Source organism: Dendrobates tinctorius, unplaced genomic scaffold (genome assembly GCF_039654945.1).
Source record: "Dendrobates tinctorius isolate UK_male_01 unplaced genomic scaffold, ASM3965494v1 ptg000060l, whole genome shotgun sequence".
Lineage (NCBI taxonomy): Eukaryota > Metazoa > Chordata > Amphibia > Anura > Dendrobatidae > Dendrobates > Dendrobates tinctorius.
In genome coordinates, this window is record NW_027361728.1 from 65,388,996 (window position 1) to 65,416,699 (window position 27,704).

The window sequence follows — 27,704 nt, forward strand, 5'->3', positions numbered from 1 at the left end:
GAAAATAAATACTGAACAGTCAGTCCCCCCAGTTGGGGGTAGGCTGAAATTTTATTTTCTAAAATGAGAAAAAATAACATCAAGCTTGTGAATTCTAAAAATAATCAAAGAAGGAATAAAGTTAAAATTCCTTCATATTCCCCACGACTCATTTATTATAACCTCCCTTAACTCAACAATACAACAAAAAGCTCTCGAAATGGAAATTCGGAGTCTACTATCCAAGCGACTCTTGGTAAAAGTCCCAGAGGGACAAGAGGGTAGAGGGTTCTACTCTCCCTTATTTTTAGTTCCCAAACCTGATGGTACGTTTAGAACAATCATAAATCTAAAAAAGCTTGATACATTTATAAAAAATTATAAATTTAAAATGGAATCAATCAGGTCCACCATTAGACTTCTCTTCCCGAACTGTGTAATGGCAGGCATTGACTTGAAAGATGCTTACTATCAGATACCAAAGATACCTAAGGGTTTCAGTAGCATTTGAAGGCAAGATCCATCACTTTCAGTATACGGCCATGCCCTTCGGTCTCTCGACAGCGCCAAGAAACTTCACCAAAGTGATGTTGGAGGTGATGGCCTATCTTCTTCAAAAAGACACCTTGATCATGCCTTACCTTGATGATTTTTTAGTTATCGGGAACTCAATTACCCAGTGTGCGAGACGTGTGGCTGATACGGTCTCATCTTTACAGGATCTAGGCTGGATCATCAATTTCCAGAAGTCCAGACTTGTTCCACTCTCTCTCCAGGTGTTTTTAGGGTTCCAGTTAGACTTTACAACCCAGGGGTGTCTACTTCCTGAGGTAAAGATTATGCTCCTTATAAATAAGGTTAGAGCAGCAATGGACAGACCATACATGTCTCTGAGAGAGGCAATGTCGCTATTGGGGTCGCTCACCTCTTGCACCCCGGCAGTTCAGTGGGCCCAATATCACATCCGCACACTGGAACATCACATCCTCCAAGAGGACAGACAGCACGGCGGTCACCTCGAGAGCAAGATACCCCTATCCCAGGAAGTCTTGACCTCTCTAGAATGGTGGCTAGACAGTAACCATTTGACCGCGGGAGTTCCATGGGTAATATCACCATCCCATACTTTAACCACTGACGCTAGCCCCCACGGTTGGGGAGCACATATGGGGAATAGCTACGGTCAGGGAAGGTGGAGTAAGGAGGAACTACAGTACTCATCTAACTTAAAGGACCTTACAGCAGTAGATTACTCATTACATCATTTTCTTCCACAGCTCCAACAGAAGCATGTCAGGATCTTATCGGACAACACCACCACAGTGGCGTATATAAACAGACAGGGAGGTACTCGATCAGAGACTCTGATGTCTTCCGTGGCAAGAATATTAAGCTTAGCCGAAAACTATTTGTTGTCCCTTTCTGCCCTCCACATCAAGGGGAAGAACAAAAAGAAGCAGACTTCTTAAGCCGACATACACTTCGGCCAGGTGGAGCGGTGCCTGAATCATCACGTCTTCAAGGACATAATGGCTCTATGGGGGCAGCTTCAAGTGGACCTCTTTGCCACGAAAGAAAACAGACAAATAAAAACATTTGCCTCCCTGTCCTTGTCGGATCATCCAGACATACTAGACGCCCTTCAGGTCCCATGGAAATTCGACCTAGCATACGCCTTCCCTCCGATAATCCTTCTACCTCAGGTCATTTGGAAGATCAGAGAGGACAAGGCGAGAATAATTTTAATAGCACCATTCTGGCCGAAGAGACCGTGGTTCTCATGGCTACGACAAATGTTGATATCAGATCCTTGGGTCCTCCCTTCGATCCCCAACCTACTCTTCCAGGGCCCTTTTTTCCACCACCAAGTGGACAGCTTACACTTGACGGCGTGGAATTTGAGAGGCTGCTACTAAAATCAAGAGGGTTTTCTGAGACACTAATTGCTACACTCTTACAGAGCAGGAAGCAGTCCATTACTCAGATATACACGAAAATATGGAAGAAATTTCTGCAGTTCCATACAGCCTCTCATTCCACAGAAATCCCAATAGTGTTCCTATCTTGGAATTTCTACAAAAAGGGAAGGATCTGGGTCTGGCAGTAAAGACATTAAAAGTCCAAGTGTCTTCATTAGGAGCACTTTACGGCCATAATATAGCAGGGAATAAGTGGGTGTCCTGTTTTATTACAGCTTGTGAACGAATGACACCTGTACACATACCTAGAATCCCTCCTTGTGACTTAAATTTGGTCCTAGACGCTCTAACGGAAGCCCCTTTTGAACCAATAGACACTGTACCTCCAAAATACTTGTCACTCAAAACGGCCCTCTTAGTAGCACTGACATCTGCGACGAGAGTTAGCGACATTCAAGCCCTATCCATAGATCCATCCTTTTTTCAGATATATCAGGACAGGTTGATTCTAAAACCAGACCCCTCGTACCTTCCTAAGGTATCAGCAAAATTCCATAGATCGCAAGAGATACTCCTCCCCACTTTCTTCAGGGACCCCTCCACTCCAGAAGAACAGAAATTTCACATCCTGGACGTTAGGAGAACTGTCTTAAAATACATTGAAAGATCCAGGAGCTGGAGGCAGTTTAGGGCTCTGTTCATATCCTTTCAGGGCTGTAAAAAGGGGTACGGAGTCACGAAGAGCACCTTATCCCGATGGATCAGGGATGCCATCCGATTAGCCTACTCCGTGAGAAATGAAGATCCTCCGGAGAGCCTCAAGGCGCATTCTACTAGAGCAATGGCGTCCTCTTGGGCCGAGAGGGGAGACGTTCCAATCGAAGCCATATGTAAGGTGGTAATTTGGTCAACCCCTTCTGCCTTCTATAATCACTATAGACTTGACCAGTCGTCAACTTAGAATCATAGAATCGTAGAGTTGGAAGGGACCTCCTGGGCCATCTGGTCCAACCCCCTGCTCAAAGCAGGATTCGCTAAATCATCCCAGTCAGATGTCTGTCCAGCCTCTGTTTGAAGACTTCCATTGAAGGAGAACTCACCACTTCTGACCTAAACTTTGGCAGGACTGTCCTTGGCATGGTGGTTCCACCCAGGTGATGGTCTCTGGAATCTCTCCAGTGGGTGCTGTCGTGGCGAAGGGTAAAAAGCCGGATTACTTACCGGTAATGCTCTTTTAATGATTCCACAACAGCACCCACTCACTTCCCTCCCTATGAAGATAATAGCAATAAATACACCACGTATTAAAGTGTATCTCTTAAAGTAAATAAGTTAAACTTAAAATGCAAGAACTTTGCCTAACTCTTGGCGGTCCTCCTGGTACTCTGAAATACAACTGAGGAGGAGAGGCGGGCCGCCCCCTTTTATCTTTCTGTAGGTTTCCTGTTCCTATGGGGCGGAAACCTCTACCTCCAGTGGGTGCTGTCGTGGACTCATTAAAAGAGCATTAACGGTAAGTAATCCGGCTTATTTTCATGTGCACTGTTGACTTATTAAATAATTATGGCGGTTACGCTTTAAGCCTTTTCTGTGTCTCTTTACATGAAAGCATTTTGGAAAGACAATAGAATATGACTCTTGATGCTACTGGAATGTAATCAGAATTTGCTATTATGTTATTCATTTACTTGCTTTTCATTATAATGAGTACAGGTCCATAGTAAAGTCTACAATCATTGAAATTCACAGTGGGTTACCCATATAGAAATGTTTGTCTTCTACTCAGCCTTGAATATTATGATCTACTGTTTCTATTAGAATTTCTCAAAATCCCCCATAGTGGAATGCAGCCCTCCACTCCGCTCCATATCTATTCAGAGTCTACCCATGCACGCTTCTATTCTACTCTGGAGATTTGATTCCTTTTTTTTCTTACAGTTTAATAAATATCATATGTTCCTTAAAGAAAAGAAAGATGAAAAGCTTCTTTCTCCAACGCAGAAAATACCTGATTTTGTGATTTGTTTTTATTTTTTTGCAGGATCCACAGGAAATGTTCTCTCTTTCAGCGAGACAAGGGCTCATCAAGTCGTTCAGCAGAAGTCAGAACAGTTCATGATGTACAACCAGAAGCAGCTTACCCGAATATATCCATCAGCTTACAGGATAGACTCCAGTAACTTTAACCCTGTTCCCTACTGGAATTCTGGAATACAGTTGGGTACGTATAGTATATGTAGAATAATTAGCCTTTTATTCTTTGCTTCTGTTTTTTATTTTTTTTAGTTCAGCTGAACTGATACGAATACAAGTGATGTAGCTCTGGTGGTGGGGAGGTACTGATACTCACTAAAGACCTAATTATTCTCATTGGGAAAGAAAAAATGCAAATTTGCAGTCAATAAGGTGTTTTTTTTAGTTAGTCTGGTATCAAAAATGTATTTAGGTCTTACTGCTCCATAATTATTGAAGCTTGACTATCTTTCATGATCATTACGTCATGTTGGTGCAATTATAAATTTAAATTAGTTTCTTCACATGTATGTAGCACATTTTCTTATGTGTACTACTGTCATGGTGCTATTTGTGCTTGTAATTTAAGGCTTGGGTCTCTGTGACTTGGCAGACCCTGTTTTGGTTGAGGATACATGCCCATAACTGAAGCCGTTGCCAATATTCTTACTGCAAAGGGTCTATCCAGTTAGAATTATACTGTACAAACCTCATTACTATGGTGTACAGCAGGCCATGTGATTGCTATGGGGCCATGAGCAGCTAAGGCTAAAGCCAGTGCCAAATGACATCACCTCCTGCCTGCCACACACCCACTGGTCTCAACATTTGTCGTAAGGAATGTGGCTCTGTCAGTGGTTGCCTGGCAGCTCTGCAAAAGGCCTTCACCCTTTAACCCCTGTACGGGAATCTAGACTTACATAGGGGCCCTTGGGTTGGGGCCATAGAGTTAGCTGCTGGTGCAGGGACTGGTCAGGTAGGCAGGCAAAAAATGTCCAAAATCAGAAGATGCAAGAATAGTCAGTCATCAGGCCAAGCTCAAAACGGGAAACAAATACACATGAAAGGAGCAGAGGATACAGGACTGAACCAGTGGAGAACAAGTCTAATGTCTGTCAGCTTCCAGCAATACACTGGGAGCTTTAATAGGGTGTGGTGCTCACACAACTATTCTATCAGAATAGATGGTGCTACAGTTGCTAGTCACCCTAATGTTAGTGACTGTGACAGCCTGAGCCACATAGAGCTTCTGGTTCCGAAGTTTCTTCTACAGTTGTGGCCAAAAGTATTGACACCCCTGTAATTCTGTCATATAATACTCACTTTCTTCCTGAAAATGATTGCAAACACAAATTCTTTGGTATTATTATCTTCATTTAATTTGTCTTAAAGGAAAAAGCACAAAAAGAATTGTCCTAAAACCAAATTGGATATAATTCCACACCAAACATAAAAAAGAGGGTGGACAAAAGTATTAGCACTGTTCAAAAAATCATGTGATGCTTCTCTAATTTGTGTAATTAGCAGCACCTGTAACTTACCTGTGGCACCTAACAGGTGTTGGCAATAACTAAATCACACTTGCAGCCAGTTGACATGGATTAAAGTTGACTCAACCTCTGTCCTGTGTCCTTGTGTGTACCACATTGAGCATGGAGAAAAGAAAGAAGACCAAAGAACTGTCTGAGGACTTGAGAAGCCAAATTGTGGGGAAGCATGAGCAAACTCAAGGCTACAAGTCTATCTCCAAAGACCTGAATGTTCCTGTGTCTACCGTGCGCAGTGTCATCAAGAAGTTTAAAGCCCATGGCACTGTGGCTAACCTCCCTAGATGTGGACGGAAAAGAAATATTGACAAGAGATTTCAACGCAAGATTGTACGGATGTTGGATAAAGAACCTCGACTAACATCCAAACAAGTTCAAGCTACCCTGCAGTCTGAGGGTACAACAGTGTCAACCCGTACTATCTGTCGGCGTCTGAATGAAAAGTGACTGTATGTTAGGAGACCCAGGAAGACCCCACTTCTTACCCCGAGACATAAAAAAGCCAGGCTGGAGTTTGCCAAAACTTACCTAAAAGCGTAAAACGTTTTGGAAGAATGTTCTCTGGTCAGATGAGACAAAAGTAGAGCTTTTTGGGCAAAGGCATCAACATAGAGTTTACAGGAGAAAAAAAAGATGCATTCAAAGAAAAAAACATGGCCCCTACAGTCAAACATGGCGGAGGTTCCCTGATGTTTGGGGGTTGCTTTGCTGCCTCTGGCACTGGACTGCTTGACCGTGTGCATGGCATTATGAAGTCAGAAGACTACCAACAAATTTTGCAGCAGAATGTAGGGCCCAGTGTGAGAAAGCTGGGTCTCCCTCAGAGGTCATGGGTCTTCCAGCAGGGCAATGACCCAAAACACTTCAAAAAGCACTAGAAAATGGTTTGAGAGAAAGCACTGGAGACTTCTAAGGTGGCCAGCAATGAGTCCAGACCTGAATCCCATAGAACACCTGTGGAGAGACCTAAAAATAGCAGTTTGGAGAAGGCACCCTTCAAATATCAGGGACCTGGAGCAGTTTGCCAAAGAAGAATGGTCTAGAATTCCAGCAGAGCATTGTAAGAAACTCATTGATGGTTACCGGAAGCGGTTGGTCGCAGTTATTTTGGCTAAAGGTTGTGCAACCAAGTATTAGGTTGAGGGTGCCAATACTTTTGTCTGGCCCATTTTTGGAGTTTTGTGTGAAATGATCAATGTTTTGCTTTTTGCTTCATTCTCTTTTGTGTTTTTTCATTTAAGACAAATTAAATGAAGAAAATAATACCAAAGAATTTGTGTTTGCAATCATTTTCAGGAAGAAACTGAGTATTATCTGACAGAATTGCAGGGGTGTCAATACTTTTGGCCACAACTGTATAAGCAGCACCGCCCACATAATGAATATGGCGGTGCCCGGTGACAGAAGCAGACGTGGCAGGAGCAGGCCTCGGAGAAAATGTGACACCGTATACCTTTTACAGAATTCGGAAAGATTTTCCACCTCAGACACCTGCCAGTAACTGCTGTGATTTGAAGCAACCTTTGATTGCAGCTATTTAACTTTTAGATGCCACGGTGAAAACCTCAATTGAGTTCTCCTGACGTAATAGCTTCCACGATGGGTAGAGGGCCCAGTTTGGACTGTTGTTATAGGGTGCTCAAGTTTCTATGGTCTAAGAAGTAAGGTTTCTCCTTGCGGAGAGTGACATGCCAGCTGTGGCTTGTCAAGGTAAGGAGACTTATTCGCCGTGCAATGCTCCTCTGGGAAAATAATATGCAAATTGCCTCTTCAGAAAGAAAGAGGACTTTTACTCTACAGCGCCACCTATTGGTAGTAGCGATCCTACAAGTCACAATCAACCCTTTAACGAGTCTTGTAGTATGACTTAGGATACAAGCCAAATCAGAATCTCAATTTGCAGACACGGTGTTTCGAGCTGTTGGCTCTCGTCAGTGCAAAGTATGAGATCTGATTTGGCAAGGTGAGAGGCTCTGGACTAGGGTCTAAGAAGTAAGGTTTCTCCTTGCGGAGAGTGACATGCCAGCTGTGGCTTGTCAAGGTAAGGAGACTTATTCGCCGTGCAATGCTCCTCTGGGAAAATAATATGCAAATTGCCTCTTCAGAAAGAAAGAGGACTTTTACTCTACAGCGCCACCTATTGGTAGTAGCGATCCTACAAGTCACAATCAACCCTTTAACGAGTCTTGTAGTATGACTTAGGATACAAGCCAAATCAGAATCTCAATTTGCAGACACGGTGTTTCGAGCTGTTGGCTCTCGTCAGTGCAAAGTATGAGATCTGATTTGGCAAGGTGAGAGGCTCTGGACTAGGGTCTAAGAAGTAAGGTTTCTCCTTGCGGAGAGTGACATGCCAGCTGTGGCTTGTCAAGGTAAGGAGACTTATTCGCCGTGCAATGCTCCTCTGGGAAAATAATATGCAAATTGCCTCTTCAGAAAGAAAGAGGACTTTTACTCTACAGCGCCACCTATTGGTAGTAGCGATCCTACAAGTCCTACAAGTAGGATCGCTACTACCAATAGGTGGCGCTGTAGAGTAAAAGTCCTCTTTCTTTCTGAAGAGGCAATTTGCATATTATTTTCCCAGAGGAGCATTGCACGGCGAATAAGTCTCCTTACCTTGACAAGCCACAGCTGGCATGTCACTCTCCGCAAGGAGAAACCTTACTTCTTAGACCCTAGTCCAGAGCCTCTCACCTTGCCAAATCAGATCTCATACTTTGCACTGACGAGAGCCAACAGCTCGAAACACCGTGTCTGCAAATTGAGATTCTGATTTGGCTTGTATCCTAAGTCATACTACAAGACTCGTTAAAGGGTTGATTGTGACTTGTAGGATCGCTACTACCAATAGGTGGCGCTGTAGAGTAAAAGTCCTCTTTCTTTCTGAAGAGGCAATTTGCATATTATTTTCCCAGAGGAGCATTGCACGGCGAATAAGTCTCCTTACCTTGACAAGCCACAGCTGGCATGTCACTCTCCGCAAGGAGAAACCTTACTTCTTAGACCCTAGTCCAGAGCCTCTCACCTTGCCAAATCAGATCTCATACTTTGCACTGACGAGAGCCAACAGCTCGAAACACCGTGTCTGCAAATTGAGATTCTGATTTGGCTTGTATCCTAAGTCATACTACAAGACTCGTTAAAGGGTTGATTGTGACTTGTAGGATCGCTACTACCAATAGGTGGCGCTGTAGAGTAAAAGTCCTCTTTCTTTCTGAAGAGGCAATTTGCATATTATTTTCCCAGAGGAGCATTGCACGGCGAATAAGTCTCCTTACCTTGACAAGCCACAGCTGGCATGTCACTCTCCGCAAGGAGAAACCTTACTTCTTAGACCCTAGTCCAGAGCCTCTCACCTTGCCAAATCAGATCTCATACTTTGCACTGACGAGAGCCAACAGCTCGAAACACCGTGTCTGCAAATTGAGATTCTGATTTGGCTTGTATCCTAAGTCATACTACAAGACTCGTTAAAGGGTTGATTGTGACTTGTAGGATCGCTACTACCAATAGGTGGCGCTGTAGAGTAAAAGTCCTCTTTCTTTCTGAAGAGGCAATTTGCATATTATTTTCCCAGAGGAGCATTGCACGGCGAATAAGTCTCCTTACCTTGACAAGCCACAGCTGGCATGTCACTCTCCGCAAGGAGAAACCTTACTTCTTAGACCCTAGTCCAGAGCCTCTCACCTTGCCAAATCAGATCTCATACTTTGCACTGACGAGAGCCAACAGCTCGAAACACCGTGTCTGCAAATTGAGATTCTGATTTGGCTTGTATCCTAAGTCATACTACAAGACTCGTTAAAGGGTTGATTGTGACTTGTAGGATCGCTACTACCAATAGGTGGCGCTGTAGAGTAAAAGTCCTCTTTCTTTCTGAAGAGGCAATTTGCATATTATTTTCCCAGAGGAGCATTGCACGGCGAATAAGTCTCCTTACCTTGACAAGCCACAGCTGGCATGTCACTCTCCGCAAGGAGAAACCTTACTTCTTAGACCCTAGTCCAGAGCCTCTCACCTTGCCAAATCAGATCTCATACTTTGCACTGACGAGAGCCAACAGCTCGAAACACCGTGTCTGCAAATTGAGATTCTGATTTGGCTTGTATCCTAAGTCATACTACAAGACTCGTTAAAGGGTTGATTGTGACTTGTAGGATCGCTACTACCAATAGGTGGCGCTGTAGAGTAAAAGTCCTCTTTCTTTCTGAAGAGGCAATTTGCATATTATTTTCCCAGAGGAGCATTGCACGGCGAATAAGTCTCCTTACCTTGACAAGCCACAGCTGGCATGTCACTCTCCGCAAGGAGAAACCTTACTTCTTAGACCCTAGTCCAGAGCCTCTCACCTTGCCAAATCAGATCTCATACTTTGCACTGACGAGAGCCAACAGCTCGAAACACCGTGTCTGCAAATTGAGATTCTGATTTGGCTTGTATCCTAAGTCATACTACAAGACTCGTTAAAGGGTTGATTGTGACTTGTAGGATCGCTACTACCAATAGGTGGCGCTGTAGAGTAAAAGTCCTCTTTCTTTCTGAAGAGGCAATTTGCATATTATTTTCCCAGAGGAGCATTGCACGGCGAATAAGTCTCCTTACCTTGACAAGCCACAGCTGGCATGTCACTCTCCGCAAGGAGAAACCTTACTTCTTAGACCCTAGTCCAGAGCCTCTCACCTTGCCAAATCAGATCTCATACTTTGCACTGACGAGAGCCAACAGCTCGAAACACCGTGTCTGCAAATTGAGATTCTGATTTGGCTTGTATCCTAAGTCATACTACAAGACTCGTTAAAGGGTTGATTGTGACTTGTAGGATCGCTACTACCAATAGGTGGCGCTGTAGAGTAAAAGTCCTCTTTCTTTCTGAAGAGGCAATTTGCATACAAGTTTCTATGGACATCCTGCCTCAATACTACTAGAACTTAGATGTCCATAATCTTATATCACTTAGCTGTTTACATCTTACTGAGCAAACCCAAGACAGAAACAAGAGAGTTGAACTTACTAAGTTACACAGAATTAATGCGGCATTTTATGACCAATCATCCGTGCCGCTCTTCCCACCACTTTACCTCTGAATTCCATTTGACTGTGAATAATGTTACAAGTCAGTAGGGTTCACTCTGGGATCCTATTGTTCATTTTTTTTCTCTTTGTATCAGCAAGTTTCTAGTTCTTGGCATCATATTGCAAACAGTGTCTATGAATACTATGGCTGGAGCTATAATTTCCCTTCATACGATGTGCAGTGGTTATGACATCGCTTTATGTATAATGGATGGACCAGACATATACACGTTTGGCTTACATCAGATAATGCAGCATTTTCATAGCATCTAGTAGTCAATGTCTGAAGTCTCAAACTAAGCGCTTTGGTGACCATCCCTCGTCTCTTTCTCTGTGTTCACAGTGGCGCTAAACTATCAGACAGAAGGACGCATGATGGAGCTAAATCGTGCAAAATTCAAGGTGAATGGCAATTGTGGCTATGTCCTCAAACCCCAGCAGATGTGTAAAGGTACGTCACTACTTTGAATTGGTAGATCCAGGAGTAAATTCCATGTAAAGCACGTGTTCCTGTTATTTCTTTTGGAATTAATAGGGCTAACCTGTGAATCACATGGTGCTGACAGCATGACATGACAGCGTGTCGCCACGAATGCTGGCTACACACATAGTTCAATTTACTGTCAGAATGAGTACCAAATGTCAATTATGATGCTTTTTTACAGGGCATTTATTACAGTTAGACCTCTTTCACAGTTGTTTGATGTCAGTCAAAATCCGCCGTTTTTCGAAAAAAAGCGGATCCGCCATTTTTTTGGCGGATCCGATTTTTTTCCCATAGACTTGCATTAGCAGCGGATTATGACTGATGGTCGTCCGTTGCATCCGTTTTTTGACGGATCCGTGTGAATTTTCGCGTCCGCTGTCTGGAGTAGACGGACAAAGGAACGTTGTTTTCAGCGGCGGAACCGCTATTTTAAAATGCGCATGCCCGGAAGATCTTTCATGCATTTTAACCCTAAATGCTGTTCTGGGTTTCTCTCTCTCTCTCCTTTTCCAGACCTCTGTTCCTTTAAATTTCCTGCACTTAGCGGCTGCAGTGGATCCGTCCATAAAACGGATCCAGTGCATCCGTTTTTTTCAAAACTGAAACGGATACGTTTTTTCACACTTTGACGGTTTGCAACTGACGTCAAACAACTGAAGTGTGAAAGAGGCCTTAGCTGTATGTTTAGAGTTGCATTTAACCAATAAAGCAAAAAGTGATCTGCTAAGAATATATATGATGGACTCCTATTGAAGAAAGGTTACTGAAATAAAACCATAATCGGTGTCATTTGTTATTCTATGTAATTATTGACTGCATTGAAGTGTAATTTTTTTTTAGGGGGGAGGGGAAGTCTTAAAATTATATTAAAAATAATATGAGTAGATTAATACATCATTATGTATTGCGATGTGTCAATATATCAGAAAATGCACCTGAAAACTAAGTAATACATTTTGAGCCTTATGTATGTTTATACAGAGGAGGAGATTACAGTAGGTGTTTTTTTATTACATATTAATTATATAATAGTGTGATCCTCCAGTTCTCTAATAGAGGGGTTATCAGTCATTACACTCTCATAATATAGAGATAATTGCTCATCTTAAGGCCCCCATAGATATTTGATGAAAGTTGGACAAGCTCACTGATTTTGCTTCTACCTGCCAAATATCTTGTGGGATGAGGGACCTTCCTACCCTCCCGCACAAGATGAAGGCATTGAGCGAAGGATCTGGCAATTTGAATATCAGTGCCCGATCCTTTCATTTTTTGGGGAGACAAGTCACCTCTGGCAGCTCCTTTCTCCTGTCTCCCCATTAAAAGACATAAGAATGCTCAAGTGAACGCTTAGGCGTATGAAGCAATAATTATCTGCTGAAGTAATTTTTGGCCAACAGCAATGTCGCGTATATGGCCAGCTTTACAGTAAGTGCTCTCAGCATGAGCTAAAAAGTGGTAAGACCTATTATAAAGGCTAAGTGACAAGTTGGAAAATGGAAAAATGTTATGATGTTGTGAAGATTCACATTTTCAGAACCTCCGTTCAAGTAGCTGCTGGAAGAAACTCTCGGTGGACGTTCCTGTAGATTTAGGAGTGTCAGGTTTACGTGCCTTTGTCTTCAGGAGTCTTGACATATTCCCAGATGACAGAAAATTCCATCTGGCTCTGAGAGATACAAACATAAGGAGGAGATTCCATCTTCAAAGATGTACAGCTTAGAATACAGTTACCGTAGCAGAATGTGACCAGTCATATAGTGTTTGCTTGTTGTCATGATGTAATGACGTTATTTCACATGACCCATAGAAGAACTAGCCAGGGAAAGAGCAGATGTTACGCATGCACTCCATAATTTAGGCTGCTTACAATAACGGTACAGATAAATGGTCTTCGAGATTACATAAGGATATTCTCATACCGTTTGCGAACTCTTTGAGAAATCGTGGTCGCATAGAGAGGAAGAAGCTGGATAGAAGGATGGTGATACGTAGAATGACCAAATTATATTTACCCAAGTATCACACGTTTTCTTAAAAATATACCAGATTAGTAATTTGGTAAAATGTTTTGGTGGACTAGAGTGAAATATCAGAGTTTTCTCTTTCTATAGGAGTGTTTAATCCATTCTCTGGTGACCCTCTACCAGCTAGCCCCAAAAAGCAGCTTATCCTTAAAGTTATTAGTGGTCAGCAGCTACCAAAACCTCCAGATTCCATGCTTGGTGACAGAGGAGAGGTAAGTAATATGCACCCAAGTATTTGTCTTTTTTTGTAGATTACCCTTTAAATCTTTATATGAGCATAACTTTAAATATATTACTTATTATGATTACTAGTATTAATCATAACTACTAATTACTAGTTATGATTAAGAAGCGTCGCTTCGAAACGCATCAACGTTGTCTTTGAATCTCTATTGGGACTGTTTCCTCGATGTGATACAGTATCCATGTCAAGTGTGAACTTTGCCCTAATATTATGTTCTAAAGCATGAAATAAAGCCTGGGAATTTTAACAGAGGTGTTGTATCCAATTTTTCTTTCTTTATATGGACTCTTACCACAATAGGAACTAGGCCATGGATGAAGAGTATTCATCACTTACTTTTTTTGAAAACAATAGTTGAAAAAAAATTAAGAAGCGTTGTAATGTACATTATCATTACTAGAGAAAAATCACCACTCCTCTTCTCGTCCTCCTGCTTTTTACAGTGATTATTTGTATAATTCACTGCTCATATCTCTATTCAACAAAAAGAGGGTATCGCCTCAGTTAGGGATGAGGTCACATGTACTGCCTTTAAAGATTGAAAAAAGTGGATTGAGATGGAGGGCTAAAACAGCTAGATTGAAGCAAAGATGCTGCAGCTGTTTTCTAGTTAGTATTTAATTATATCCCAGATCTGGATTTACAGCTACACAGCACAGTACTGCTGTAGAATGTCCTCCATGGTGCTGTTGCTTTGAGATTTTTCCACAAAGACAAAAGAGCAGGATCTGCTTTTCTCTGTGCACTGTGTGTGAGAGATATTATAGAAGATGGCCTCCACCCACTAACTCAGGGGCAACTGACAAAGAGGAAAACTGCTTACTTACTACACTATGGCTTAATGTGAGACAATATTTTCTAGTAGATGATGAGATGTTTATTAGCTTAACAGTACATTGTTTAAATTGACACAGACTACTCTGAATCTATATATCTTATTATGTTTTGTTTACACAGATCATTGACCCATTTGTGGAAGTGGAAATTATTGGTCTATCAGTGGATTGCTGCAAAGAACAAACCCGTGTGGTTGATGATAATGGTCAGTAATAGATGTTTTTAGTATTATAACAGTAGCCAGACATAAAGTGCTTGGAACGGGTACATAATAGTTTGTAATTTTTTCTTTGTTGTATTATAAGTACCGTTTTTTAAAATAAATATACATTATTTTTTACTTATCTTGATTTTAGTTTTACAGTATTGTTACTGGCATTTCAAAATTTGAAAAATAGTTGCTGTCTTCAGATAAATGCAGATTTTCAGCAAATTCCCTGTGAATCCACTGCGAAATATGCATGTTTTACATAAATATGTTGCTGTGGATTTGACATAGATTTCATTCTTTGAAATGCAAAATGGTTTGGAATAGACATTGTGTTATTGGGATAGCAGCATTGTGCCCTCATACACAGCATGAAAATCCACCAAATGAGTTTTTGGATTTTGAAAACAACATTCACATGTGTTTTAACATGATCTTTCGGATGGAGCTTTAATTAGGCGTACAGAGATAGTATTTGGAGCTCCTAAATCTGAAGAATGAGCTCCTGAATAACCTTTTGAACTGTGAATCACCAACATTGGTGTAAAGGAGAGGTATCTCAGTTTAAGCAGAGAAACTAAAATTTAGCGTAGTTTATAATATATACAGTAGAGACCGTAAGTTTAGCTTTTTTTTTCTCAAAAGTGTGATTACTTCTGTCTGGTTGTTATGATGCCATTTTCCTGGAGATTTTAGTAAACTGAAAGCAAATGGTTGTCAGTTATAAGGATGAAAATTGTGTTTGGCATTGTTTTATCCCTTTATATGTTTGTTTTCAACATTTGCTGGGCCAAATGTGTTGCATATTTTGTCATGGGTATTCAAATTTTGCCTAAATTCTTTTTGTGTGTGTGTTTTTGGTTAAAACATGGCAAAGACAAAGCCAAAGTTATCACCAGATGCAGGCCCTGATTGCTAATCTGCTCTTCTGGGCATTTGCCCGGTGGGCCGCGGTGTGCCACCTCTTGGGAGGCCGCCAGCCTGTTTTCTGGCTGCCGGCCCCTTTAATTTTTCAGGCACCTGGTGGTGCAGCATCACAGGAGTGGGACGAGCAGCGTGCGCATGTAGCTGGAGCCATTGCCGGCTTCAGCAATGTGTATGCAGCAGTGAGAGGAAGCAGCTCTTGGCACACAAGAGGAGGGTGCGTTACTTACATAGTGATCGCACGCAGCATCCTCCACTTCTGTGTCTGTGTGCAGATCTGTCTGCGATGTCCAATCAGCCAGAACCTGGAGGGGGAAGAGCAGCAGCAGCAGCCTAGGACATGGTGAGATAACTGCACACTCCAGGTAACCTCTCCATCAGCCCATCTCAGCTTTTGCTGTTCTGAGATAAGTAGCGGGGTATGGGGGGGATTTGACAAGTAATAAATTTAAAATGGCAGGTTAGAGTATGTGTGTTTTCCTGGGCATGTGTGTTTTCCTCTGCCTTTGAGCATGCATGTGTGTGTCTTTTGCAATGTGTGCTCACACATGCATGTGTGTTTTCATATATATAGATATGTGTGTGTGTGGACAGCTCATAATTTCACTTTCAAATATCACATATGTAATGTGTATATATATCAGTCCCAGCGTACCCCATGTGGTTGGATTCACCTCAGCCCCCGGCGCGTTCCATGTGGTGGATTCACGTCGGCCCCAGCGTGTCCCGTGCTGTGGATTCACATTAACCCCGGCGCGTCTCATGCAGTGGATACACGTTGGCCCTGGCATGACCCGTACTGTGGATACGCATCGGCCCCGGTGCGTCCCGTGCAGTGGATACACATCGGCCCCAGCGCGTCCCATGTGATGTAAACGGCATCATTAAAGTGAACCTGTCAGCAGGGTTGTGCACAGTAACCTACAGACAGTGTCAGGTCTGTGCAGATATACTGATTATAATGATACCTAGTGATGAAATCGGACTTGTGGTTGTTGTGTAATCTGTGTTTTCAGTTTTGAGTTAATGATATTCTCGTGACCCTGGGTGGCCTGTGGGGGGTCTTCATGTGGTGCTTAGGTATTAATCAGTATGGCTTCAGTTTGGGCTTCTGAAAGGTCACTGATCCCTCACTGACCCACTCCCTATTTTTACATACATTATTCTCTCTTGGGGAAAAAAATCCGCTTCTGCAGGCACACGTCGGCGGTGGCTCCTGCGCTGCAGCATGACCGCATGTGTAATGTGTATATAATTCATTTGTTTAATTTTATCCTGAAATTCATTAAAAAAAAAAAAAAAAAATCAGTTTGAAAATGGCGCCCACGGCGTCTGAGCAGTAGCATCTCTCGGTGTATATAAAGGTAATCCAACAGCTGCTACTGCACAGGAGGCGCCATCCTTGTAGAGAAAAAAAATTTCCTCCTCCAAGATGGCGCCGCCTGCGCAGTAGCAGCTGTCGGATCACCTTTATATACACAGACAGCTGCTACTGCTCATCCGCCGCCATTTTCAAATTACGTATGCGGTAATGCTGCAGCGCAGGGGCCACTGCCGACATCTGCCTACAGAAGGGGATTTTTTCCCCAAGAGAGAGAGAGATATATATTATGTTATATATTATGTAAAATAGGGGGCGGATCAGTGAGGGATCACATGAAGACCCCCCAATAGGCCACCCCGGGGAACAAGAATATCATTAACTCAAAACTGATAATAAAGATTAAACAACGACCACAAGATGGATTTCATCCCCAGGTGTCAATGTAGTCAGTATAACGTCGCCAGCCTGACACTGTCTGTAGGTTACTGTGCACAATCCTGCTGACGGGCACTTTAAGTATATAGAGAGAACTTGTGTATATAGCATATAGTAAGGTGCTGTGTATATTTATAGTGTAGATATGTGTATATAATATGGTGCTGTGTATATTAGATGGAGTGGACTCTATACTATATACACAGGCACTTCTCTATACTGTATAATATACATACTGCTCCAAACCCCATAACCTCCTTATCCAACATCACTGAAGGGGAGCTTGCTCATCTTTTCTCCAAATCAAACCTCCCCACTTGCGCACTTGACCCCATCCCATCCCACCTCCTCCCCATCGTCGCCACCACTCTTATCCCATCTCTAACCCACCTCTTCAACCTATCACTAACTTCCGGTACCTTCCCTTCTGCTTTCAAACATGCTACAATCATGCCTATCCTCAAAAAGCCAACCCTCAACCCAACCGCTATGTCCAGCTATCGCCCAATATTGCTGCTCCCATTCGCTTCCAAACTCCTGGAGCAGCACGTCCACGCTGAACTTTCCTCCCATCTCTTATCTATCCTGCTCTTTGACAATCTACAATCTGGTTTCCGCCCCCATCACTCCACTGAGACAGCCCTGACCAAAATTACTAACGACCTACTTACAGCCAAAGCAAATAGACAATACTCTGTATTCCTCCTTCTAGACCTGTCCTCTGCCTTCGACACAGTTGACCACTGCCTCCTAATACAGATCCTCTCTTCCTTTGGCATCAAAGACCTTGCCCTATCCTGGATCTCCTCATACCTCTCCAATTGCACATTCAGCGTCTCCCACTCCCACACTACCTCCTCATCCCACCCTCTCTCGTTTGGAGTCCCCCAAGGCTCTGTTCTAAGACCCCTACTCTTCTCAATCTATACACTTGGCCTGGGTCAACTCATAAAGTCCCATAGATTCCAGTACCACCTTTATGCCGATGATACCCAGATCTACCTCTCTGGCCCAGACGTCACCTCTCTGCTCTCCAAAATCCCGGAGTGTCTGTCAACCATATCCTCCTTCTTCTCCCGCTTCCTCAAACTGAATATGGACAAATCTGAACTTATCATCTTTCCCCCATTTCACAGATCTTCCTTACCTGACCTATCTATAACAATTGACATCACGCTTTCCCCCGTACCGGTGGTCCGCTGCCTCGGAGTAACCCTTGACTCTGCCCTGTCCTTCAAACCGCACATCCAAGCTCTCTCCACTTCCTGCCGCCTCCAGCTCAAAAATATTTCCAGAATCCGTCCCTTCATCAACCCTCACTCTACTAAAATGCTTGTGCATGCCCTCATCTCCCGTCTCGACTACTGCAACATCCTTTTCTGTGGCCTCCCTGCTAACACCGTCGCACTTCTCCAGTCCATCCTTAACTCTGCTGCCTGACTAATTCATCTCTCTCCTCGCTACTTCTCCACTTCTCTCCTCTGCAAATCTCTTCACTGGCTCCCACTCCCTCAGCGTATCCAATTCAAATTACTAATACTGACCTACAAGGCCATCTATAACCTGTCTCCTCCATATATCTCTGAATTAATCTCCCGATATCTTCCCTCACGTAAACTCCGATCCTCCCAAGACCTCCTTCTCTCCTCCACACTTATTCGCTCCTCACCCAACCGCCTCCAAGACTTCTCCCGAATAGCCCCCATCCTCTGGAATGCTTTTCCCCAACACATCCGGCTATCAACCACACTCGGATCCTTCAGACGGAACCTGAAAACCCATCTCTTCAGGAAAGCCTACAGCCTGCAATGATTCCCGCTGCCCCCTCACCACTACTGGAGCCACCGCCTCACCATCACTGGAGCTGCTGCAACACCCAACCTACTGTCTTCTTCCCCACCATCCTGTAGAATGTAAGCCTGAAAGGGCAGGGTCCTCTCTCCCCTCTATATCAGTCTGTGATTGTTAGTTTGTTTACTGTAAGTGATATCTGTAATTTGTATGTAACCCCTTCTCATGTACAGCACCATGGAATCAATGGTGCTATATTAATAATAATAATACCAGTCTTTATAACACAGTATATAGTGTGGAGCTTGGTATATGGTGTGGACGCCCCACTACAAATTACAGTATATACACAGGCACAGTGCCCACTAAATAACAATATCACAGTTCCACAGGACATGATACAACATAATCCACATATTGGTACAGTGCACTCTTATAGTAAATAGTGTGGAGCCACTACCACCCACACTTTTCCTGTCCTGTTTACTGGGTAATTCTCAGTATTTGTATTAATGCCACATTCAGTATTTGGTCAGTATTTTACCTCAGTATTTGTAAGTCAAAACCAGTAGATGAACAATCAGAGGAAAATAGAAACACGTCACCACTTCTGGATTTATCACCTACTGGTGGTTGTGGTTTACAAATACTGATGTGAAATACTGAACGTGTGAACAGTATATATACACTTCTCCTGTCTTGTTGGCAGAGAGGCTGCAATGTACCAATGTACTTCTGGATTGTCATTATTGGTTTGTTTTTTATATTCCTATGGCCAAACAAAAATATATCTTGGAAAACGTGTTTAACCCCTTAAGGACCAAGCCACTTTGTAGGTTACTGACCAGGCCTTAATTTTTAAATCGGACCACTGTCACTTTATGTGGTTATAACTCTGGAAAACTCAACGGATCCCGCTGATTCTGAGATTTTTTTTTTTGTGACATATTGTACTTCATATTAGTGGTAAAGTTCCTTCGATATGACTTGCGTTTATTTATGAAAATAATGGAAATATGTCAAAAATTTTGAAAATGTTGCAATTTCTAAACTTTTAATTTTTGTACCCTTAAATCAGAGAGTGATGTCACACAATATAGTTAATAAATAACATTTCCCACTTGTCAACTTTACATCAGCACAATTTTGGAAATGTACTTTTTTTAGTTAGGAAGTTATAAGGGTTAAAATTTGACCAGCAATTTCTCATTTTTCCAACAAAATTTACAAAACCATTTGTTTTAGGGACCACCTCACATATGAAGTGAGTTTGGGGGTCAATATACCAGAAAATACCAAAAAGTGGCACCATTCTAAAAACTGCATTCCTCAAGGTGTTCAAAACCATATTCAAGAAGTTTATTAACCCTTTAGGTACTTCACAAGAATTCATGCAATGTGGAAGGAAAAAATGAACATATAACTTTTTTTTACCAAAAATTTTACTTCGGACTCAATTTTTTTTATTTTGTCAAGGGTATCAGGAGAAAAGGAACCACAATATTTGTTGTGCAATTCCTCCTGAGTACTCCGATACCCTGTATGTGGAGGAAGACCAATCTTTAGGTGCAAGGCAGTGCTCAGAAGGGAAGGAGCATCATTTGAGGTTTTGAATGTCAAATTGGCTGGAATCGAGAACGGACGGCCATGTCGTGTTTGGAGAGCTCCTGATGTACCTAAACAGTGGAAACCCCCCCATAAGTGACCCCATTTTGAAAACTAGACCGCCCCAAGGAACTTGTCTAAATGTGTGTTGAGCACTTTGAACCCCCAAGTGCTTCACAGAAGTGTATAACAGAGTCGTAAAATTAAAAAATCATATTTTTTTTCCACAAAAATGATCTTTTCACCCCCAATTTTTATTTTCCAAAGGGTAACAGGACCCCAAAAGTTATTGTGCAATTTGTCCTGAGTAAGCTTATACCCTATATGTGGGGGTAAACCACTGATTGGGTGCATGGCAGAGCTTGGAAGGGAAGGATCGCCATTTGACTTTTTCAACGCAAAATTGGCTGGAATTGAGATCGGACGCCATGTCACGTTTGGAGAGCCCCTGATGTGCCTAAACAGTGGAAACCCCCAACAAGTGACCCCATTTTGTAAACTAGACCCCCCCAAGGAGTTTATCTAGATTTGTGGTGAGCACTTTAAACCCCCACGTGCTTCACAGAAGATTCTAACGTAGAGCCGTGAAAGTAAAAGAAAATCATATTTTTTTTCCACAAAAATTATCATTTTGTCCCGAAATTTTTATTTCACAAGGGTAACAGGAGAAATTAGGCCCCCAAAGTTGTTGTGCAATTTGTCCTGAGTTCGCTGATGCAGTTGTAAAGTAGACATTTGGGAAATGTTATTTATACATTAATACATTATATTGGACAGCATCACTAAATGGTTTTGTAAAATTTGATCTGGTCATGAAGGTGAAAACAGGCTCGATGATGAAGGGATTAAGTAGCCTGGAATGGCTTTCCGTTATAGTTTGATCCCCTCCCATACATCCCTTAGTACAGCTCCTACGTTGTTGATCTGCATAGCTATGCTGTATAGCAATACAAAGCTCTAGTAAAAATGGTTAATATGAAGGAGATGAACGTTACATCAGAGGATGTATTACATCCCCCATTACTGCACGGTTACAAAAAAGAATAGTTTGAATAGATGAGCAATGGCACTATTTTACTCCTGTAAAATTTGAATAGAGCGATACCATGGCCATGCTAACTTTTGTTATGCATTCCTGTTGTCTTTACCTATTAAAAAAAAAAAAGAAGTCTGAACAGAATTTCCTGTAAGATGATACCATATAACAAAGCAAACGTGTAAGTTTAAATCAGGTTTTTATTGTTTAGAGAAAACTTTTTTTTACAGTGTTATTTTTTATTTTATTATTATTATTCAAAACCAAATTAGTAGTCTATAACAACGATCACTATTTTAGACCTGTGGGTCCCAATTTATTAGGACTGCCATTGTACATGTTGTATGTGTTTATTAACACGCTTATTGCTATCTATCTCTGTAAGTATCATTTGTACTTTATATTTCAGGTTTCAATCCGGTCTGGGAGGAGACCCTCACTTTTACTGTCCACATGCCCGAAATAGCCCTGGTCAGGTTTTTGGTATGGGATCATGATCCAATTGGACGGGATTTTGTTGGACAGAGGACAGTGGCCTTCAGCAGTTTAATGCCCGGTAGGATCAACGATTATCCAGTTTTGAAACTTTTTCTTTCTTTTTAATATAAGTTTTCTCTATTCTTCTGGATTATGGGTTCACTTGTATCATACTGTGTATGCCCTCATATACAGCATTCTAGAATACTGCATATAAGTCCCCAGTGCGCTCTGCATAACACAAAAATAGCTTTTATTATACTCGCCTACAGCGTGGTCTGATCCAATGGGCGTCTCTGGTCTTGATCTGGCACCTTTGTTTTTGCGATCACCGTACCCCCTTCTCTGCTTTTTGTGGATGACATGCTGAGGGCAGAGCTAAGTATTGCAATGTGCATGCGCCGGCGCTCCTTGCCCCTTTCCATGCACATGTGCTCTATAGTACTGTGCTTTACAGGGAAGAAGTAAGTATGCCTGCGCAGGAGCTGGATGGGAGGACCCTGTGTGGATGACGTAGGACGCTTGATCCACACGATGCAGGCAATTAGAAGAGAAGAAAGTTGCGCAAATAATAGTGCACACACCATAAAATATCAAGTGAAAAAGGCTGTATTAGAAACACTAAATTCACAAAAAAAATAACATTAAAAACATTTAAAATCCAAAGACATTAAGGCACTCACTACAGGAGCATACGCAAACAGGCTGAGTGGGTCCAATAAACCCTTTGACAGATGAAAACTACCCCACTGTATGTGACCACCAATTAGCATACAGTGAATATGCAACAAAGTGTAAATAAAACACCAACAATCCTCAGATACAAAATACATTAATCAAAAAATATAATCTGAGAAATATATAGTGATATATTCTGATAAATATAAGTTGTGTTAGGATGGTATAGATAATAGAAAGGCACTATAGTACGATATTAGCTATATAGCCAGGTATAAATAAAGTGTAAAGTGCATTGAATGTATCATATAATCATCCATTTCGCCAAATTAGTAACTATATATACAATAGTACAATTAAACGACAGCCCATCCATCATGCATACTTACCACACTGTGGAGTCAAAGGAAAGCCTGATGATCCCGTCCCAACACGTGTCGCTAGCCCATGTAGCTTCGTCAGGGCAAGGACACTGTGTGGATGACGTAGGACGCGTGATCCACACGAAGCAGGACGCCAATCCCAAGAAGAAAAGAGGCACAGGACCATAGGCACTTATTAAACCCAACCGCGCCGTTGGTGAGTATAATTAAAGCTATTTTTTGTGTTATGCAGAGCGCATTAAGGTCTTGTATACAGCTTTCTTGAAGGCTGTATATTAGGGCTTAGATGTGCTAGCCCTACTTTATCTGGGGGAGAACCTGGTGACAGTTTGCCTTTAATGATAGCCTGGCACTTCACAGCAATACTTGATGATCTTAGGATAAGTCATCCATATGTTGGCTCTGTAAATCCTCTTTAATTTGACTGACTTGTATGTATTTCAACTGTTCCCAAATGTAAAAATATACTTGATCCAACCAATGAAATGATACTTCTGGATAATGTGAAAATGCCGTACTGACATTGATAAGAGGTCAGCTGCCAATCTTGTGGATTGTCATTGTGACAATTGTTGCCTTGTCCAGTGGATGACATTATTTTCCTTGGACTCTTCTGCCAGGATACCGACATGTTTATCTAGAAGGACTCACGGAAGCCTCCATATTTGTCCATGTCACAATAAATGAGATCTATGGGAAGGTAAGCCATTTTATTTCCAATATGCACTTGTAGACTGTGCCTGGTCAGTGAAGTCTCGCATTGTGCATAAACCTCTTTCATTCGGGAGGCTTGATAGACTGCAATTATAAAGTATTCCAGGACAGTCATGTAGAAACTCCACGTTAACAAGTCGGAGCGGGATCGCATTTCACTCTGGCTAATGGAAGGCTTTTCATATTGAGATGCCAGCCGGCTTTACTGCACGCTGCACAGATACTTTGTTCATTAACTGGTGGTTAAAATTTTAATATTAGTGTTTTCCATGTTATTAGCCGTCCTTCAGTAATGAATGTAACCACCTAGCTGAGATGTAATGTAATTTTTTTTGCAGAGAAATGTTAAATCTGTTCCGCTACAGATTTCCTTTCATTGATGCATAAATTATACGCCTGCTCACATACCGTTTATTACGGCTCCAATTTGTTTTTTTCTTTCCATTTCAGTGGAGTCCTTTAATCCTCAACCCCAGTTATACTATATTGCACTTTCTAGGAGCCACAAAGGTAGACCCACGATAAGTACTTAGTGCCAGTTACCTGCCACATGGCAAAGTAACGTATGGTTAAGCATCATTCCCATTCCAGCATGGACCACCTTAGAAAAGTGTGATTGTGACAGCATTATGCATACTGCACTTATCATATGCATAGAATTCATCCATTTTGTACATCTGTGTGATTACTACTTAGAAAATTCATGCAAAGATGGTTTTACTGTTCATGGTGTATTACTGGTTGTAATTAGCGGATAATTCCATCTGTGGTGGTCATCCTTATTCCTTTTATTAGTTCAGTCTTAAGATATCTATAAGGATTTTCTTTTTTTTTTAATATTTTTAGAACAAACAATTTATTGGGCTTAAAGGGTTTTTCAATAGAAGTACAAAGCGTGGCTCAGTGGAGAGTAATGGTCACATACGGAAGCGATCAATCGGAGAACGAATTTTGAGGCGCACCGCCAGTGCACCTGCCAAAGGCAGAAAGAAGACGAAGATGGTCTTTCAAGAGTCAACAGACAGCAAAGACTTTCCATGTGAGGTGTCTGCTACTAAAGAGAAGGATGTTGTAATGAGGAGAACTTCCAGAAGTCTACAGGCCAGACCTGTTTCAATGCCAGTGGACAAGTTTCTTCTTGGGGCCTTTGAGCCTTCAACATCAGAGTCTTCTAAAGATACCAGATTAAATGACATAGGTAATAGTTTCTTAAACATTATAAATTAAATGACATGGGTAATGTTTCTTCCCTTTTATTTAGTATGAAGGGTGGATGCTAGCATGAACCACGTGCAAGTAATATTTTCTTTTCTTTTTTTTTTACAGTTTTTGAAACTTTGGTTAAAGAAGGGTGGTTTACAAATACAGAGCTTTATTCAAACTCTACAGGGGGGAGGGTGAACTTCTGAACTTTAAACAAATTGTGACATTTTATTTATTGGGTTCTTTGTCTAAAGCCCCTGTCTAAAGCCCCGATTTGTGACGCAACAGCGATCTCGCCATGTGTGACACATAGTGGCGATCGGGCCCCTGCTGCGATGTAGCTGATCGTGCTCGAATGTCCTGGGCCATTTTTTGATCGCTGGTGTCCCGCTGGCCAGCATGCATCGCTGTGTTTGACAGGGACAACGACGAACGACCTCAATAATACAGGTCTGAGAGACAGGGTCCCAACGACCTTCGTATCGTTCCATATCGTTGCTGCGTCGCTGTTGAGATGTGAGTGTTTGACATCTCACCAGCGGCCTCGTAGCGACGCACCAGCAATCCCTTCCAGGTCGCATCGTTGTCGGGATCACTGGTGCGTCGCCAAGTGTGACGGTACCCTAAGGGTATTTGTATGCTTGAATGTGCATGGGCAACAGGATCGTTGAAATGGATATGGTAACATTTGGTGACTTGGTCAAGAATGGTCTTGTTCTAAATTGTTATATTTAGTATTTTGGGAGATTACAAAATTCTGTATTTTCTATTAAATAATTACTGATCAAAGGCATGTGTAGATATATATACACATACATGATTAGAGATCAGGATAGGGAATCATTTATTGAATGCTGATCATAAGACCTCTAGAGCCCAGGAATCGGGTTATGCAGAGCCCTGTCTTAAATGGTGCAGAGGTGCACATGCCCAGCCTCCACTCCTTTATTTTTAATGTGACTACCGGAAATAGTATTGTGCTTGGCTTTCTCCAGCAGTCCCATAGACCGTGAATAGAGCAGATGCCAAGCTTGTTCACTTTGCTCCATTCAAGACCATAATCCTTAGAGCCTGGTTCCCAGGTTCCATAGCCTTGTTCATGAGATTACAATGGTTGGACCCCCAGTGGTCAGTAAGTTATGCCCCACCCAATTTAAAGGAGATGACCTACTATCTTGGAATAACCATTTCAGCATACTGTTGATCCTTTTATATCATGTGTATAAACAATTTGAATTTGATAGTTTTAAATCTAGTCACTAATTTTCTGCTCTATATAATATGATGACAGAGTCAATTTGCTTTTCATTATTATTAGTTTGTTAAAATAAAGGGTAAAGGAAATCTTTTGCCAAGTCTAAAGGCAGTATAATACAGTGGCTTATACCCTGATTCGATTGCTAGGTCACTGTGGAGACACAAGCGTCAGTGGGTGTTCTCGTCTGCGGAACTGGCTGTCTTTAGAAAGACTGCATGGATCAGGGCTCATCCCACTGGACACCCACACTTTTCCCATGGTCATAATACTATGACAACACAGGTTGAGCATAAAACAGTGTGACAATACTTTATTGAACCACCTACAGACAATTCCATATAGAACAGTCCCATAAAAATGCCCAAGATGGTGCAAAATTGCAGAGTCTCTGACTTCTGCTGACTCGCCGGGATTAGAGGCTTCCAGGGCTGACTACTTCCACCTGTGGCACTCTGCTTTTGGCAGGCACTCAAAGAGAGTAGGTAACGACAAGCTTAGGTAGCGAACAGTCCAGTGAGGCACTTGGCCAGGTGACCGGAGGGTCCCAAAGTAGCTTCTTCGAGCGTCTCCATGGGGCCAGGTTACTGGAGGGTCCCAACCTGGCTTTCCCAATTGTTTCCATGAGTTCATTTATTGTCAATGAAGCAGATCTGTATGCTTCCAGCTGGGGCTGTGGTCCCTTATTCTGGGCATCCTGTAGAATGTCAAATCTGTGTTCCCCTTGATGGAGCCATGCGGCCTTAGCTGTGGTTCTGTAGAATCTTTTGGATACAGAGGCAAATCCCATTTTTATAGTTTTATAGCTCTTATTCAGGCATTTTTCCATAGAATTGGGGGAAGGTGGTAGGAGGTCAACTCTCATTGTTTGTGTAGTTAGTCAATCTGCATAGCTTGTCCCTCACTGTTTTGCTCTTCAGCAAGCTACAGTACATAGAGTTTCACAATTGGTAATCAATATATTAGCAAACATCAATTGTTCAATGACCCTGCATCCCTGTACTCCAAAGATAGCAACACAATCACCTGTAGGAGCTGATATAATAGGTAAACAGCAGCCATTCAACAATTCACAAACAATTCAACGGTCAACATTCAGACAATGTGAACAATAGTCTGTTTCTTGACCTACTTTAAATATACGTCTGACAGAATTAAGGTTCTGGTCACTAATTCTTTTTTTTTGCTCTACTCTCCCCAAAAAATCACTCTATATTAGCTGTGGTGGGAGTTGTGTACAGTGTTCTACTATTCATGAGTGATGAGCTACTCACACCCTCCCTCACTGTTTGAACCTAACAGAGGGAGAACTGAAAAACATGGCAATCTCTGAGAAAGGGGACATAATCTCTTATTTTGGACTGCACTGCACAAATCATGAAGAAGACTTGAGCACTTATCTCCCTTATCTGTACAGTGAGAGATAAGTGCTCAAGTACTCTTCATGATTTGTTCAGTGGGTCCGTAAAGTATTCAGACCCCTTTAAATTTTTCACTTTTTATTTCATTGTATCCATTTGGTAAAATCAAAAAAGTTCATTA

The 27,704-nt window shown here is 42.0% G+C and overlaps 1 protein-coding gene across 4 annotated transcripts in view; it reads left to right on the forward strand.

The window, feature by feature from the left end:
• Positions 1-27,704, forward strand: part of PLCH1 (phospholipase C eta 1) — a 370,702-nt gene that overhangs the window by 338,412 nt on the left and 4,586 nt on the right. For 2 of the 4 annotated variants that reach the window (XM_073579023.1, XM_073579019.1), the window contains 8 exons: positions 3,940-4,119; positions 10,878-10,985; positions 13,136-13,260; positions 14,250-14,334; positions 21,862-22,008; positions 23,611-23,690; positions 24,155-24,214; positions 24,551-24,902. In XM_073579023.1, coding sequence (XP_073435124.1) covers positions 3,940-4,119; positions 10,878-10,985; positions 13,136-13,260; positions 14,250-14,334; positions 21,862-22,008; positions 23,611-23,690; positions 24,155-24,214; positions 24,551-24,902 — 1,137 coding nt within the window. The remainder of the gene's footprint in view (positions 1-3,939; positions 4,120-10,877; positions 10,986-13,135; positions 13,261-14,249; positions 14,335-21,861; positions 22,009-23,610; positions 23,691-24,154; positions 24,215-24,550; positions 24,903-27,704) is intronic. The other 2 variants (XM_073579020.1, XM_073579022.1) reach the window with 1 other exon arrangement.